This window comes from Leiobunum rupestre, chromosome 2, assembly GCF_980474605.1.
Source record: "Leiobunum rupestre chromosome 2, qqLeiRupe1.1.hap1, whole genome shotgun sequence".
Classification (NCBI taxonomy): Eukaryota; Metazoa; Arthropoda; class Arachnida; order Opiliones; family Sclerosomatidae; genus Leiobunum; species Leiobunum rupestre.
This window is the reverse complement of record NC_143385.1, coordinates 18,124,747-18,141,995: the sequence shown is the minus strand read 5'-3', so window position 1 is coordinate 18,141,995 and position 17,249 is coordinate 18,124,747. Positions and strand designations below refer to the sequence as shown.

At 33.3% G+C, this 17,249-nt stretch overlaps 1 protein-coding gene across 1 annotated transcript; it reads right to left on the bottom strand.

The window, feature by feature from the left end:
- Nucleotides 1-4,593: 4,593 nt before the first annotated feature.
- LOC149956274 (uncharacterized) lies at nt 4,594-10,579 on the bottom strand. The gene is made up of 7 exons (XM_090166824.1): nt 10,496-10,579; nt 9,856-9,971; nt 6,235-6,322; nt 5,864-6,025; nt 5,193-5,346; nt 4,686-4,903; nt 4,594-4,623 (listed from the first exon to the last, which is right to left on the bottom strand). Exons 1-7 carry the CDS (start codon nt 10,520-10,522, stop codon nt 4,594-4,596), a joined length of 795 nt encoding a protein of 264 aa, XP_090022950.1. The 5' UTR covers nt 10,523-10,579.
- Between the last annotated feature and the right edge of the window lie 6,670 nt (nt 10,580-17,249).

The window sequence follows — 17,249 nt, the reverse complement described above, 5'->3', positions numbered from 1 at the left end:
TTATTGACTTCCTTTTGCCTATTTCTGTAATTTCCATTTACGGTAAAATGTGTAATACGGTATTAAAGGACCCTTGAACTCATAAGGTGATTCTACCTAAAAGGAATTGAACGGGATTTCAAAAATTTCACACATTGCTATTTCTATTTCATTCTTCGAAATAAAAATTAATTGGGATAAATAAAAGCAATTTTACATTAATAAAAAAACAATTTATCGAATATTAAGTAAACTATTTTATTAGTAAAATATTTGAAATAACATTTATCAATGTGGGTGATTATTATTATTGAACTATCCTTTTTGAAGACAGAGCAACCTTCTCAAAATTCTTGACAGAAGACGAAAACGTCTTAATATGGTATGGACGTGTTTGGTCAGTTCTGATAGCTTTCTTGGTAACTTTTAAATTCGAAGAGATTAAAACATTGATAACAATTTCTAAGCACATTACTATAAAACTTGAAAGTGATAAGTATCCGTATATTCGAAATGTGGTGTGAAGGTGCCGCAAACCCAAAACCGTTGATTCTGTACGCTGTCTCACGTACCTGCATTTAATATAATTCTTAAGCATGATTTTATAATGGCGCAAAATAATATGTTGCTCGTGTAAACGAAGGATGCTGAAAATAGAGTAATTGGTTATTGTAACAATTAATCACAGTGGCGTAACTAGAAATATAGAGCTCCGATTCGAAAGAGAAAAATAAAATGAAGCAAGTGTTGAGATCAAAAAGTTCTTAATATTTCATCTTGCACTATTTTATTCCCAAAATGCCACCGAAAAATCATAATCAGTAAAATGTTATAGATGATTCTTTCTAATAAATCCCTTAAACCAGGTATTCCAATTTGACCGACCTATGTATTTTTCTAAAAACTAGAATCTAGAATTCTGAAATTTTAGTTTTATATTTATTAGTAAATAATCATTTATTATAAAAATGCAGGAAAATTAACTAACAAACTTATTATAGATTTTTTTCATTTTGAGTACACGGAATGATAACTAATGTTTTTGACTAAACAAATTAATCACATGATCAAAGGACAAGCGTCAAACAATTACTATCAAGTGTTTTCAACAAAAACTAGGAATATTAGTGTCATGAAAACCAACAACTGCGTCTTCAAGAGTACACTCTAAGAAAAAGTTATTTTCGTTGATAATCGGAAAATTTTATTGTTGTGTTCATTCGATGACAAGTCTTCATACTCACCGAACCTGAAATCGAGGTGGAAATCTCATAAACAAACCGAGTGTAATATAAAACCAGCTATTCAATCCCTTATTTCACTTACGAATTTTAATTAGGTTCTTAAATTTTCACTAAGAGTTCAATTGCACAAGTCGCACTACTTAATGTTACCTGTTTATTTCATACGTAAGAATTCTTAAAGCAATTTTTAGTTTGACCTCACTAGGTTTTGCTAATAAATAGAATTTTAAATTTTGAACTTAATTAAGTATGTGTATTAAGCGCCACAAAGATGTAAACATAGTGAATTTATTATGCCGTTAGCTAATTAAATGATTTTACTGTATTTGATGGGAATTTGTTAAAAAATTATCTTAGCTGCAGATTCAAAATTCGGATCCCGCCAGATTCAAAAATTTGATTGAAATAATGATTACCAAATTTTTAGATATAATATTTTTTTTCAGTTTTGATCCAATATTTTTTCATAATGGAATTAGTATAACTTAATTTTCAAATATCTCCTACAAAGGGTTAAATTACTTCGTCCGAGTTTAAGCCAAAAAGTCATTAAATTTGCCTACCAATGCGTTATAACTTGTATACCATATTGACGTGCAATGTTGGATGCCACATAAAGCCTTCAAATTTGAACGAATGAAGGTCAACATGAAGCATGATCATGATCCTTAGCTTCAAAGGTCAAAAAATGGCAGCTTTTTGGAGTGGTCGCGGATATATAAGTTTTAGGTTTTTTTTAAAAAAAACGAAGTTTCAATAATTTATTTTATTTAAAAATTGTTTTTTACCACATCTAGATAATAGAGTAGCCCACTCGCATAGAGTGGAAGGCTTTCAACGAAACGTTTTAACACTTTCCGTACGCAATGTCTTGTTTACGATGCGTGAAATAAACAAAATGTAACTTTAAAAGGACCACCTATGGACTGCATTGCAAAGAATGAAAATATTAGCGAATAAGAAAAGGGATAAAAAAGCTAAACCCTAAACAAATTGGAAGAAATTTAAAAACTAACTAATAACTCGTACCGATAGGTCTTCGAGCAAACAAAAAGACGCGAAACTCGGACTAAATAGATCTTCGTGTAAAAAAATAAATAAAATAAAATAAATAAGCCAGAAATTTCAACGGTAGACCAGTTTCGTCCTATTTGGGACTCGTCAGTACCGTGCGGGAAATCTGGCTTGCGACTATTAAACCGAAAAGAGAAACTAAGCCTAAACATTAAAAATTTCAAAACGAGTTGCGTAGCAACGGAAAGCAGAAAAGGGGGAGGGTGGTGGAGAATAGTATATACGAAATGTAACGTTAAAAGGAGCCACCTATGGACTGCATTCGCTAATTTTTTAATCCTTTGTGAAATAAACAAGTTGGCCTAAAGTTAAGATACAATATCAGGATAAAAAAATCAGTTTATACTAAAAAAATGTAAAACCACACCATCGCTCTTCGGACTATATTTAGTCACGCCTCGGAAACAAGTGAGCCTGCTAGTAAATATGTTTCATGCGCTTCCATATAGGGCTTCCACTCTATGTGGGTTACTCTGTTTTCTAAATTTTCATCTTTAGAGAAAAATACTATAACGCGTAAGAGTCAATTATCCTGAATGGCCCCAAAAGTAAAGAAAGTAAATGAACATAGTGCATTACCAGTTGTTGAGTTTTTTGTATTGTTTGATTGGAAAATCTCTTCGAACCAAAAATACGATGGGCATCGGAAAATAAGAGTCCCTGGAGAAGACGAAACGTTTATTTCCGACGAACGTTCCACACTGGGAGCTGAGGAAGGATTGCAAAAACGTTTTTCTGTAAAACGCTGCAACATCTCCTTGCCAGATATCACGGTACAGTTCTGGGTCCAGTAGTTTTTTGAATTTACAGTCGTAAGAACGAAACGTTTGCTCAAAGCGGTTTATAATATTAAATAACTTCTTATGTTTTATTGTCTAATATTAAAGAAACAAATTTAAATATCTTTAAATTTAGAAGATGATTATTCAGACGTCTTTAATCTGTATCAGCGTGCCTCGCACTAATTATTTGTTAACCTCAAGAGATCATTTATAAATTATACAGGGAAATTCTATAATTAATAGTCGTAGCTCTTCAATTTACAAAAGGAGACGAACAGAGGTGATTTTATCTGATTTTGTTTAAATTCGGGGGATAAGTTGACTTTTAAGTAACTTAAGATTTCCCAAAAGAAAAAGTTTCGACGGGCTTTAATATTGCCATAGTAACGAAAAATGTGTTTGATTAGCTAAAATGAACATGGAAGTATGGCGGAGTGTTAGGGTCCTCTCTTTCAAAAAATTTAAAATATAAAAAGATTAATTATGTTAAAACAACAATTCAGGTTAATTTGGATAAATGCGTGTCAATTTTTAGAAAACTTAAACAAATTGGGTAAATACAAGTAAATTTGGGTTATATTATTAAAAATGGGTATATTCATGAACTCTTCGATAAATATTATTAAAATGTGTAAATTACGTAAATGCAAGTAAAATTGATGAAATTTTGGTATTGGAAGGACAATTGGTAAATGACAATAAATTGGATAAATTTGGGTAAACTTTACTTGAATTTACCGAAATTTAGCCAATTTAATGGCATTTACCTAAAGTTTGCCACTTTTCTTGAGTTTACCCAAATTTATCCAATTTTATGGCATTTACCAATTTTACTTCCATAACCAAAATTTCGTAAAGTTTAATAGCATTTAACTAATTTACACATTTTACTGAAATGTAAATGCACATACCCGTTTTTATCCATTTCAAATAATATAACCTAAATTGACCCAATTTGTTCTCCCAAATTGACAAGCATTTACCCCATGTTCATATTTTTAATATTTTAAACTTTTTCAAAGGGAGGACCCTAAAAAAAATTTCATTTTCCTAGGGAAAAGTAGATTTTAAGTAATCAAACACATTTTTCGTTGCCAGAGCAAAACTATTCCTTTTGGGAAATTTCAAGTAACATAAATGCCTACTTAATTATCCCCGGAATTTAAACAAAATCGGTGAAAATCACATCGGTTCGTCTAATTGGTAGTGAGATTTCTCAATTTTATTATCTTTGGTGCTATGTTTAAGTACTTATCAGATAAAAATATAATAAAGTTGTTCCTTACACCAGAAATAATGGAAGTAAAAATGCCGTGAATAAATGTTTAGCCATAATACGGTGTTCGTATTACACAAGTTAATTTAAAATTGCCTAGGACCCATGAAGTTGTATATTTCATTAAGTCTAGATATATTATCTGCTTTTAAGAAAGTTTTTGATACTTCTGTCTCTGCTAATATAAATCACTTATTAGTAAATATAAAATACGTTAACTACTGAAACGCTATTACAATCAATTAATCAGCGAACTGTACCCGGCAAACTATTTCAACATAAAGTCTTAATTAGCATAAACAAGAACTAGTAGATTATGTCGTAACTCACCTGCTTAAGAACAGTCCAATCATCGCCGTCTGGCACGTAAAGTTTCAAGTTGGTAATCGGCAACAAATCTTCCATGCTGTTGATAATGTATGACTCTCTCTCTTGAATGAGAATGGATTGCACCGAGCCCGATAAGGTCTTCATGATGACAAATGTCCCCAAAATCCACAATCCGAAATTGAGACGAATTCCATCGAATATCCGACGAGATGCAATACCTTTGAAAAATACACTTTTTAAGGATAGAGCAGCCGTCAGTGATACTGACAATAAACTAAGGGAGGATGACTATGTGGAAACGATTACAACCAATCCCCTCATGCCTGAAATCATTTATGGATTCCCTAAAGCGATCGGAGCACAAGCCGGTGAGTTTTTCCCTTTCCCTTTCGTGTTTTGGGAAATTCGACCTTTATACCCGTGGGTCACCCAACATTATCTTTCAGTATTGATTAATAAATTCAAAGTGATATTTAGGGATATTTGGAGTTTAAAATATTTCCTCACTTGTTTGAAAAATGGATCTCACGTGTATCCCTACGCTACTTGTAATGTGGCTGACGTCATAATCGCCAAATGAGCGTTTTGAAAGACAGTATTTGAATTTAGTCGCAGTTAAGAAAACAGATGCCAATAGGAAGACACAAAATATTGTCCATACCTGAAACAATTTAAATTCAATTTTAATACCTTACACTTAACCGTGTGAGAGCCATCTACGCTGAATTAATTTAAAGTGCTAGTCTTGGCTTGTAGAGATTAACAATAAAAGTAAGTGTAGGGAGCAGTGAGCTCGCGGGGAATAAAAGGCTTTCCTCCACCCTCCTAAGAAATTTTACCAGGTCACCTGAATTAAAGGCAATATAAGTCGCTACGTAGCTTCCTATTTGATAAAGTGTGTTCGTTTAAAAGTTGATAATTAGTTTAGTAAAGTTTAAAGGGAATATTCATTGTTTAAGCAAGCGAAGCTTGTCCGGTCTACTACTCAAGTAAAAACCGGGCATTACCTATGTTTGCTGTTCATGTAATAATCTAAAAAAATTAAGCGTTATAACTGCCGTACATTTTAGCAGATTTGGCTTCAATTTTCAACGTTGAATAAGAAACCCGACACCACCTGGAAAAATCTAAAGCCATCTTAAGAAATGGCAAAAAAACCATATATATTGAAAATTCACCTCATTCTCCAGAATATCAATGAAATCGGTAAAGTTCGTGAATCCCACAAACTGGCTTGTTGAGAGAATTTGCGTGCTCATAATATCAATCACGTGAGTCGGCCAAAAAACTGCATTTCTCCTCTCCGTTAAATACACCGTCGACAACATCATATTAACTCTCTGAAAGTGTACATGACTACAGTTAGTTAGTATTTTTATTTCGGTACTGGATTTAGAAGCGTGTAAACCTCAATTGAAGTAACTTCAAAAACTAAATTGACAACAGCACGTTTTTTTAACCTCCAAACAATATAACCCAACCACCTGGTAGTGTCAAGGGCGTTAACCTATCCGAATATTAACAGATCTTTTTGAAAATATAAAAATACCTTATAAAAGAGATTTGCCAAATTTCCAATCCACGAACCATTTTCTAATTCAATTCCATAGACGAAATCCGTAAAATGGAAACTGTAACTAAAAAAAACATTAAAATTACATTATTGCTATAACAGGGTCTGAACGCTCTTTTGAGATTATACTAGGAAATCTTTAAAAGTGTTACTATTTTTACTAAAAGCAATTCAATCGAAGTAAGCAATAAGTCTTATATAATACCAATTTTTAAAAGAGGCAAATGTACTTATCCAACGGCGTTATTTATTGTATAGATGCTTTTAATTTATCTTAATTTAATATTTCTACGAGTGTGTCGGATTTAAAATGAGGGCAATGAGTTGTTTAACCAAATCTAGATTCGTTCGAGAACTTCGAAACATTAATCTTAGAACAATTTATTTTCCTTTCTTAAACGTGTTAAGACAATCTTTAAAATAATTAAAATAATTAAAATATGATTTCGGTCCGTATGAAACTTCCTTGAGTCCATAATAGATTAAATAAAAAATGCTTTAATCAAAGCAGTTGGAAGGTTTATTTAAGGGGTGTTTGGGATCTATGAAGGCACAGATATTGGAAATGTTTTAGAATTAAAGAGTTATTTTTTGGAATTATTTTAAAAAGCAAAATATATTTCTAAAATAATTTCCATCGATTTCCCTCACCTTTTATAAATTTTAAAACCCTTTCCTTTAATTTGAGCCTTGAAACTGTAACAGTAAACTGAGAAAATTTTAAATTGTAAAGGAGTACGCGTGTTTAGTTCAGAATTAAGTATAAGTGGTCGGGATACTTCCCCCACGGGTGTCCCCACCCCTATCCCCACGTATCCCCCCGTTGGCGTGGCCGTTACACATATCTCACCCTGATTAATCAGTTATTGTGTGTGCTGGTGTCTAAGGCCTAGGGTCGACACCGATGTGTGTGAGTCTCAAACAAAAAAAAGCCCTGTATAGACGTCTGCTATGCTGTCGTAACTGGATTCTGCAGTTTTGTGTTTCAAACTACTACTCGGAAAATATTATAACCTTAATTAACATGCTGTTTTATATGTTAAATTAAAATTTTGTATAAATACATAAGAAATTAAACGGTTAAAGGAGTTTGCAACTTTCTATGTAAGCTAATTCTCTTAACGAATTTATAAAACAGACATGTACTAAATTCTATCTATCCAAGTATGCACTTATTATTTTAAACTTCTGGTTTAAAGTAGAATTATACATCAGTATTTAAATTTGGCATACATCATGAAAAACTGAAGATCCTCACAAGTCAAGTACCCGCTGGTAGTAAAAAAGAGTAACATTTAGAGTAACATTAAAATGACCACATTTCTTTCTAGAAAGGCCTGATGAAATATGTGCAGTTACACTGCAGTAGCCTGTTTGAATTGTTAAAGGGACTTTCAAGAAAGACTTAGTCACAATGTACGGAAACTGAATTACGTATTTTAAATTGACTAGAGGGTCTCTTGGAAGTCTTTTTAATTAAAGAAAATTCATGACTTATCTTTTCTAAGCTAAAGGACAAGACACATGGCTCTTCTTGCACTTGCATGCTCTCTCTAAAGGAAGAGAATATCATCTGTTGTTCGTGAAAATAGAAGCTATAATGACATACAAATTTCCTCTGTTAACTTGAACAGTCTTGATTAAATTTATTGCAAATCTCTTTTATTCGTGACTTTTTTACTAGTTTAGAGTGTATAATGAGTTTCAGCAATTTAAATGCTGTAATTTTACACGTAATCCTTTACAATTTAAAATTTTCTCAGTTTACTGTTACAGTTTCAAGACTCAAATTTAAGGAAAGGGTTTTAAAATCTATAAAAGGTGAGGAAAATCGATGGAAATTATTTTAGAAATATATTTTGTGCTTTTTAAAATAATTCCAAAAAATAACTCTTAAACATTTCCAATATCTGTGCCTTCATAGATCCCAAACACCCCTTAAATAAACCTTCCAACTGCTTTGATTAAAGCATTTTTTATTTAATAGCTGTCCCTTTGCTCTGCCTCACAGGGCACATTTTTCCTAAAATTAATAATTTAAAATAAAAGCCATAAGTTAGAAAATAAATAGGTTTAATTTTAAATATATTTTGAACAGAAATTTTAATATTATTGGATGTAATTTAATATATTGAATATTATTTTAAATATTTTACTACACATTGGGAAATAATGATTATAATTGGTTATGTCAAATTGAGTTTTAATTTCCCATTAAGACTTAGATAACAAGATAATAGGTGTATAACTGGTTCTAGTACGCAAGTGAAATATGCTAATTTTGGACTTTTTGGTAAAACTTTCAATAAAAAACAGACCTTTGATGAGATAGTGTTTATGGGTAGCATAGCATGATTTGTGAATAGCTTTTAAACGTTTACTTTTATCTCAATCATGTATCAAGAGTTTCCAACTCTGCCGAACTTTCAAATTAAAAACCAACCATGTGTAATTTACATTCACTGTGAATCACTGAGGCAAAGTGTAATTTATATTCACTAAGGCAAACGTGTAATTTATAGCCACAAAGGCAAACATTTATCAACAGTACTTGAAAGGTGACTGTACTACCTTACAACGGTATGGCTCGTAACACTACTGATGATAACTGATCCTCAAATAACAATAATTTCACTCGTTAAGCTTTTGAATAATTAAGACGCCTTTACATAGAGGATTAAGTTTGAATGCCCAGAATGTTTATTGTTATGTAAAATTATTCAAATATTTACCATACTTATTACTGTAATTAAAATTCCCAAAATTATTTACACAATGCAGGATGGATACACCTAAATTAAAATTTAATTATTCATTTTTTTTAAAAACATCAGCTTGTTAAAAAAACTTATGGAAGAGATAAAACAAAATTAACTTTAAACTAAATTTCAGTTTCCACAAAATTATTTCTGGTACTACTAAATTATCTAAATACATTATTTTTTACCTAGAATATATGATCGGGTTCTACGGGCTAATTTTCCTGACGAAGCAAAGGCTTAACGGTAAAATATTAATTACTATTACACTACAATTAAATTCATTACGATAATGATAATTTTTAGTTAAAAAATACTTAATTACGAATAAATAATGAGATTTAAATAAAGTTCCCATAAGAAATGGTTTATTATTTCTTGAGTAAATTGCGAAAAACAACGTTAACTCGAAGACGGACAAAATTTGATTTTTGCGTTTTTCCGGGAAACTGGATACGAGCCGATCAGTTGGCCTTCCATGTCAAAAATGATACTCTAACTCATTACAGTACGAAGGTTCTTATCTACAGTCGACTAACTTTCGTTAAATGACGGGATTCTAATACGTTTCTCGCTGATACGTTAAAATTAACTGTAGTACTGCCAGACAATAATTGTTGACAGTAAGTATAATCCCGCTAGGGATCCACAATACTGAATCTTGGGCATGAAAATCGCTTAAAATAAAGTCTTAAAATTTTTAGCGACCCGACTATTGATTCTCCTGCGCTTGGCTGTATTAATTTTAGCCATAGGAAATCGCGCTGACCCCTTAAATAAGAATGGCCTACCGGCCATTCTTAATTCAATTAAATCCTTAAACAATTTCGATACTTACGTAAAATTCATTGCTCTCGATAGATAATCAGCTACAACGACCGCCGTACCGTCAATTTCGTAGTTACTTTCATTGCCAAAATCAATCTTTTTACTTATTGTTGACCACAAGCTGTTCTGTGATAGAAATAAATATTTGTACACAAACCTAAAATGTTTATAGTCGATGTTTTATGGAGTCAAAATATTTAGCAAGTAGGTTCTTAACAAGAATGTACTTATTTCAACTTAGGGATAAATATTATGTTGAGACGTTTCTTAGCATTGATCCTTCCCCTTAAAATAAGTAAATCCTCCCCGTTATTCGTTAGTCCTCTAAAAATGATGAAACGCACACCAGTGAAGGTTTTCCTCCCCCTCTCATGATTTCATTATTACGCCCGTGGTCGGTTTTAACCTAGGCTAATTATCCCTATATATATATATAAATACATTCTTAACATTAATTTAGGTTTTTAAATGTGTCATTAAAAATTAATTGTGGATAATCAGGTATTTAAATAAAATTAACGTAATTAATATCATTAACGGCACAATTGAACCATATCTTATTTACCTTTAAAAGGATTACATCACGTATCAATGTTTTTATTATGATATTTTTGGGAGAGTAAAATGATTGTAAATAAATAATAACTTACTGGGTAAAATCCAATCCTCCAATGCATTATTCAGTTCCTAAAATTGTTCGTTTTTAAAAAAATTCAGTTATTTATTGACCATGTTATTGACCATTATGGAACGAGGAATGTTCCATAGAAATTTGAAATTTTATCAAAAACCACGTTATTCGGTTAATAATCACGTTTCGTTTTTTAGTGGACATCCTGTATATCCAACATTGTGTTTCGTTTGGATGGTAATGAAGCCTGTTGAATTTATACTCTAAGAAATAACCGTAAATGGTATTTAATTTACTGGCAATTATATTGTGGTTCAGATACGGTAGTTTATGAAAACTTAATTAACATTTATTTATCTGTAAAAACTTACTTTTGATAAAAATTAAATGGAAAAACACAAAAAGACAGGAATTTCGGCACAAATCCCACAGTAGAACCTTTCCCAGCGCTCCTCTTTGAATTGTTGAGCTGTTGATTTAAAAAAAAAGTATTATCCCAGGTAGCAAAAACACGTGTATTTATAGTGGAATTTTCGTATTTTTCGAGGATAATACGTGTTTGAAAATGAAACACGTGTAGAACACGTGGAAATTAGGGTTAATAACTCACGAAACACAGTTCGTGTAATTTAACACGTGATCTCCTGGTGGCTTAAAGGTTTTTAACTCGCGGTGGTTTTTGGTGTGAATTTACACGTGGCCTGAAGGTGTTTTTTAAATGATCAATTACACGACACAAATTATTTTACTTTTACTTAACCTGCTTTTTTAATTATGTAATTAAGCTTTGAAATGAAGAATATCTATGCGTAAAGGTCGATCATAGATGAAACTTCTGCAGGCACTCATAATCTCAATCAAACCTAAAACGTATGGCTATTTAAAAAAAAATAACGGTTAACCTTTTCCACCCTGAAGGATTAAGGAGGTAGAAATAGGCCTCTTTTTTAATAATTTCTTAACAAAAATCTAAATTATTTGATAATTATTAATAACTTAACCTTTCAAGCTCTTACTAATTTACACTATCCGTCCGATCCGTAAGTATTTTTAGTTTAAACCTTTCTCAGAAGAAACGTTCAACTTGAAATGTACCCTTCAAATTCAACAACACAAAAATCACCATGGTTTTTACACACTATCCTAAGGATTTGTGTGTTTTAGTTTAACGTACAGCGTAGCCAATGCCGATTACGATGCCGCCGTGTCGCGCATACCTCTTCAACGGTTAGGGCTAGAAGAGTCAATGATATCTCGTTCGAATGAACATACATCGCGATTGATAGCCATTCACAAAGTTTTCAAATCGGAGCCCGAGAAGTTGGGCATTTGCCAAATATTTTGGGTGGTTTCGCTTTGTGTGGTAGATATTTTGTTTAAAATTAAGTCCGATAACGTTAAAAAAATTATTGGATAGGTTAGGAATCAGCGGACCTACAACTTCGGTTATATCAGTAAATATTAAATTTAAGTATAGTTTTCAGGGTTTTGTATTTTCGCCTAAAAATCTACATACAGTTCCTTAATTCAAGTCCGATTTTCATGAAAGTTATATTTTTGAAAAGCTGTGGTTTACATATAACCTAAAGTTGCAAATACTTCCCTTAATTTTAATTTTTAGTAAGGGCTTTTGGGCAGCATATACGGACCCCCGCAATTTCCAACATTGTAAATCCGCGTGTTTATAGAGGTTCAAGGCCGTTCAGAGTGCGCCGCGCTTTCAACGTATGACCAGAAGTAACAATTAAGTATGACACTGATTGACCTAGTCTTCGGTGTATGACCAGAAGTAATAAGTGTGACACTCAACGTAACAATTAAGTGTGATCAAAAGGAACAAATAAGTATGATCAGAAGTAACAAAAAAGTATGAAACTGATCGAACTATTTTTGTGTATAACCAGATGATATAAGTGTGACACTCAACGGCTGACTAGTAGTAATAAATAAGTGTAATCAGAAGAAAAAAATGAGTGATACTGATCGAAAAAATCTTTGATGCTTTCAAAGTATGATTAGAAGTAACAAATAAGGGTAAATATGTATATATGCACGACTGTGGATATATTTTGGTTGTGATACCGGCGTTGCAGGTTGCTGTGAATAGCTCAAACAAACTTAACACATTCGAGGGATTGTGTGTATTCTGACCGTCGTACGTCTTGTTCTTGTCTACTGTTGGAATCTCTGGCCTAAAATTTTTGACTTTTGATATAAATATCTTAACGTTGGAATTCAACGGAAGCCCGAGCGTAAAAGATGTCTGCTGAATAGCGACCGCCATGCAATAATTGGTGAAGAATTTCTTTATCAGTTGCAATGGACTGCTCACATATAGGGCACTCTGAATGTTTATTAGTTATACTGATAACGGCAGATTTCCGAGGATTGCCACAGTACTGATGAGCCCCAAAAGGGCGAAAAAGGTCTACTCCTGGAATCTTTGACCTAAATATTATGGCTTTTGCCTATTTTGCTTTTTTATTGAAAAATTTATTTTATTTGAAAATATTTTTTTTAATCGAAAGTTTATAAATAATATTGGACATAAAATTTATTAATCGTATTTAAAATTTAATTTTAGGTGAGTATGTTAAAAAATTTAAAATGAAAAAGTTGTGGGTGTTTATAATGAACAATACGCAATATTTTCATTTATGAATGTAGGAGAATTACTAGGGTTAAAGAATGGAAGTTCGATGTTCGTTTAATGTTACTGCGGTGTTTGAACATGCGTATTGAATGGTGCCCTACACGTAAATAACCGGTGTTAAATCACTTGGACGATTCGTGTTTAAACACGTAAAAATGGCGGTGTAAGCACGTGCACGGTACGTATTTACACACGTAGCTATTGATGTATATACACGTGGACGGTTGGTTTATGGACAAGTGGATGGTTGGTGTATGCACACGTGGACGGTCGGTGTATGCACACATGCGAAAAACGTTATCAAATCGTGCTGTAACACGTGTTTGAGGGTGACAGGCTCGCCGTTTTCCCCACGTGAACTCCACACGTGTACAGCATATCATAGTACTCGTGTTTAACACGTGTTTTTGCTACCTGGGATTGGTTGCTTCATAAGCTAGTGATAACGGAAGTTACTGAAGCTATGCTTTTTTAATCAATTGGCTTAAGCAAACGCTTAGCAAATCATTTTTGAAAATCTCTTTAAATTACGTCTTTTAAAGACTAACGAAATATTACGTAAATTGTTTCCTTGCTTGCATTGTCTTGGAAATTTTTAACTAGGAGAAAATATATTTTTATAACTAGAAGCTTAAAGTTTTTTTTGTAATAGTAAGTGGATCGCGTTGCACGAATGGCTTCCTACCACCCTCCTACGCAGATTAACCAGGTCACCTGGAATAATGGCATTAAAAGCCGCTAGATGATTTGAGCCTAAAGTGGTGTAAAGAATTTGGAAGCGTAAATTACGCGCTTTCATTTGAAATTCTGTTAAGAACATCAAATTTAATTGAAATGTATAAATTTAAGCTTACAAACCTAACCTTTCTAAAATGTATAATTTTAATCCTCTTTAACTGTTTCGCGCCAAAATTATCTATTGTCGTGTTTTATATTTCTACCTTTTAAACCATAAAATTGTATTCTACCTTCACTTTCGTTATCAAGCAATTACCTGTCAACCTTTAAAATCTTATCTCTGCTTGATGAATTGGTCATAAAGTGTAGGGCAATGAGAGCGTTACTTTTCTTCGAATTTACTCAATCTGCGAGAAAAGAGTGACCTTCGCCATTGTCCGCGGCGGCGACGCCGGCCTTCCTTGGGGTTCCTAGCGAGATACCCTTTCGGATGCCGCGCGCTGCAAATTGGTTAAGTGAGGGATACCGGGGCCGTGAAAAAGGGGTAACCCAACCCTTCGACGGTGCCCGTTGCGCTACACTTGACCAGATCTCACAAGCCCGCTGATCCAAAAGGATCTCCCGCGAAAGCTTTGAAATTATTGTTGTTTGTTTTTGTTTGTTAAAATTTCGATCCAAGTATTAAAACTATCATCCTCAAGTCCTTCCTAACAACCCAACTATCCATCCTCACCATTTCTTCCTAAACCAAAACCCTACCCACTGTTTCAGTCCGGTAGGTAGTGAATGCCAAGAACAGCTCTCCCAAGAGGCAACAGGAGGTACCATAAATATTAGCCCAGCTAATTACTATATCTATTTAATTTATAGCACGAATGTTATTATTTATACTTCGAAATAATGACTATATTGAAATTATCCGATGGTATCGTATCGTAGTGCAACTCACCTCCGAACTGAGTGTCGAGAAGGAAACATATCACTGGTTTGTGCTACAATCGCATCAGAAGACGAAAGTTTAAAAAAAAAACAATGAAGCACCCGGCTGATTTCCGTTGTTTAGGGGGAAGGAGCTAACTTTTCGAGGATAAGAGGGATTGAGACCAACGTTAAAAATCGTATCAAAATATTCACGCTCCCTAAGTCAAAATAAATACATTCTTGGTTATAATCAAACGAAACGCTAAACTTAAATGTTATGTTAATCTCGAAGTCAACGAGAAAGATCTAAGAAAAAACTGTCCTTACTCTTGCTCTAAGCAGATGGCAACTTTTTATGCCACTGGCTATTTATTCCCCTGGTTGTTTTGACAAGGTTTATTTATTCCACTTGTGGTTTGGACAAGCTCTTTTTATTACACTAGTGATTTTGGCAAGGTCCATTCATTCCACTGGTCGTCTTGACAAGGATTAGTTATTCCATTAATGGTTTTGACAAGGTCTATTTATTTCACTGGTGGTGTTGGCAAGGTCTTTTTATTCCACTATTAATTTTGACCAGGTCTATTTATTCCACTGGTCATCTTGAAAAGGTCTGTTTATTCCACTGGTCATCTTGACATTGTCTATTAATTCCACTAAGGCTTTTGAAGAGGTTTATTTATTTCATCTGGCAAATGTCAGTTTATTCTACTGGTCGTCCTGACAAGGTCTATTATTCCACTGGTTGTCTCGATAAGGTCTATTTTTTCCACTGGTCGGCTTAACATGGTCTACTTATTCCACAGGTGGTTTTGACCAGGTCTATTTATTCCCTTAGTGGTTTTGACAAGATCTATTTATTCCACTGGTCGTCTTGACAAGGTATATTTATTCCACTTATAGTTTTGACAAAGCATATTTATTCCACTGGTCGTCTAGACAAGGTAAATTTATTCCATTGGTCGTCTTGACAAGGTCTATTTATTTCACTAATGGTTTTGACAAGGTCTATTTATTCCACTAGTGGTTTTAAAAATGTCTATTTATTACACTGGTTGTCTTGACAAGGTCTATTTATTCCCCTATTGGTTTTGACAAGGTCTATTTATTCCACTGGTCGTCATGACAAGGTATATATATTCCACTAATAGTTTTTACAAAGCATATTTATTCCACTGGTCGTCTTGACCAGGTTTATTTATTCCACTGGTCGTCTTGACAAGTTCTATTTATTCCACTAGTGGTTTTAAAAATGTCTATTTATTACACTGGTTGTCTTGACAAGGTCTATTTATTCCCCTATTGGTTTTGACAAGGTCTATTTATTCCACTGGTCGTCATGACAAGGTATATTTATTCCACTAATAGTTTTTACAAAGCATATTTATTCCACTGGTCGTCTTGACCAGGTTTATTTATTCCACTGGTCGTCTTGACAAGTTCTATTTATTCCACTAGTGGTTTTAAAAATGTCTATTTATTACACTGGTTGTCTTGACAAGGTCTATTTATTCCCCTATTGGTTTTGACAAGGTCTATTTATTCCCCTGGTTGTTTTGCTAAGGTTTATTTATTCCACTGGTGGTTTTGACAAGGTCTATTTATTCCACTGGTGGTTTCGACAAGGTTTATTTATTCCACTTGTTGTTTTGACAAGGTCTATTTATTCCACTAATAGTTTTGACAAGGTATATTTATTCCACTGGTCGTCTTGACAAGGTCTATTTATTCCACTGGTCGTCTTGACAAGTTCTATTTATTCCACTGGTCATCTTGACAAGGTCTATTTATTCCACTAAGGGTTTTGACAAGGTATATTTATTCCACTGGTCATCTTTCGAATGTCTATTTATTCCACTGATCGTCTTGACATGGTCTACTTATTTCACAAGTGGTTTTGACAAGATTTATATATTCCCCTAGTGGTTTTGACAAGGTCTATTTATTCCAACTTCAGCCTAGAAGACGTGGTTTGTTAAAACACAACTCACGACCCATCGGCTTAGAGAACCTTTAGTTCGCTAACAAAGCTAACTGTAGTCGCAATAGCCATTTGGTGTTCGCCAATTTTGCGGGTCGGGATGAGATAATTAGAAGTCCTTTTAAATATAAAGGTAATTATCGCATTATAAATTACGGAATGACTGCTAATTTATTATTACTTTTATCATATGTAACATAATCACTCATAAGTATGCCATAAAAGCATTTTCGTTAATGAAACCTTGTTCACGGGATATGACGTAAATTACGTCACTTACAACTCCGTGACGAAATATGCGTCATCAACTTACTGATGGGAAACGGAAGTTAGTGACAATTCCTCGCGCGTTTCTGGCCATGCCCATGTCAAGTTTAGTTCGTGCCTCGCGATCACATGATTTCATTTCCATGGTAACCTTTTCAATAGCGCAAGGATTATAAGTATTTTGGAATTTTTGGGTCCGCGTGAAACAAGGTCTCATTGAATTTTTTTCAATGGAAATATTATACAGAGGCATACTTATGAGTAATTATGTTA

What these genes read in the sequence shown, in the direction of transcription:
- LOC149956274 (XM_090166824.1), bottom strand. Translation starts at nt 10,522, where the DNA reads ATGCATTGGAGGATTGGATTTTACCCA. An exon ending in GGAGGATTGGATTTTACCCA is followed by an intron (nt 9,972 to 10,495) that starts GTAAGTTATTAT and finishes TTTCTATCACAG; the next exon opens with AACAGCTTGTGGTCAACAAT. An exon ending in ATTGGACTGTTCTTAAGCAG is followed by an intron (nt 4,624 to 4,685) that starts GTGAGTTACGAC and finishes ATGTTGAAATAG; the next exon opens with TTTGCCGGGTACAGTTCGCT.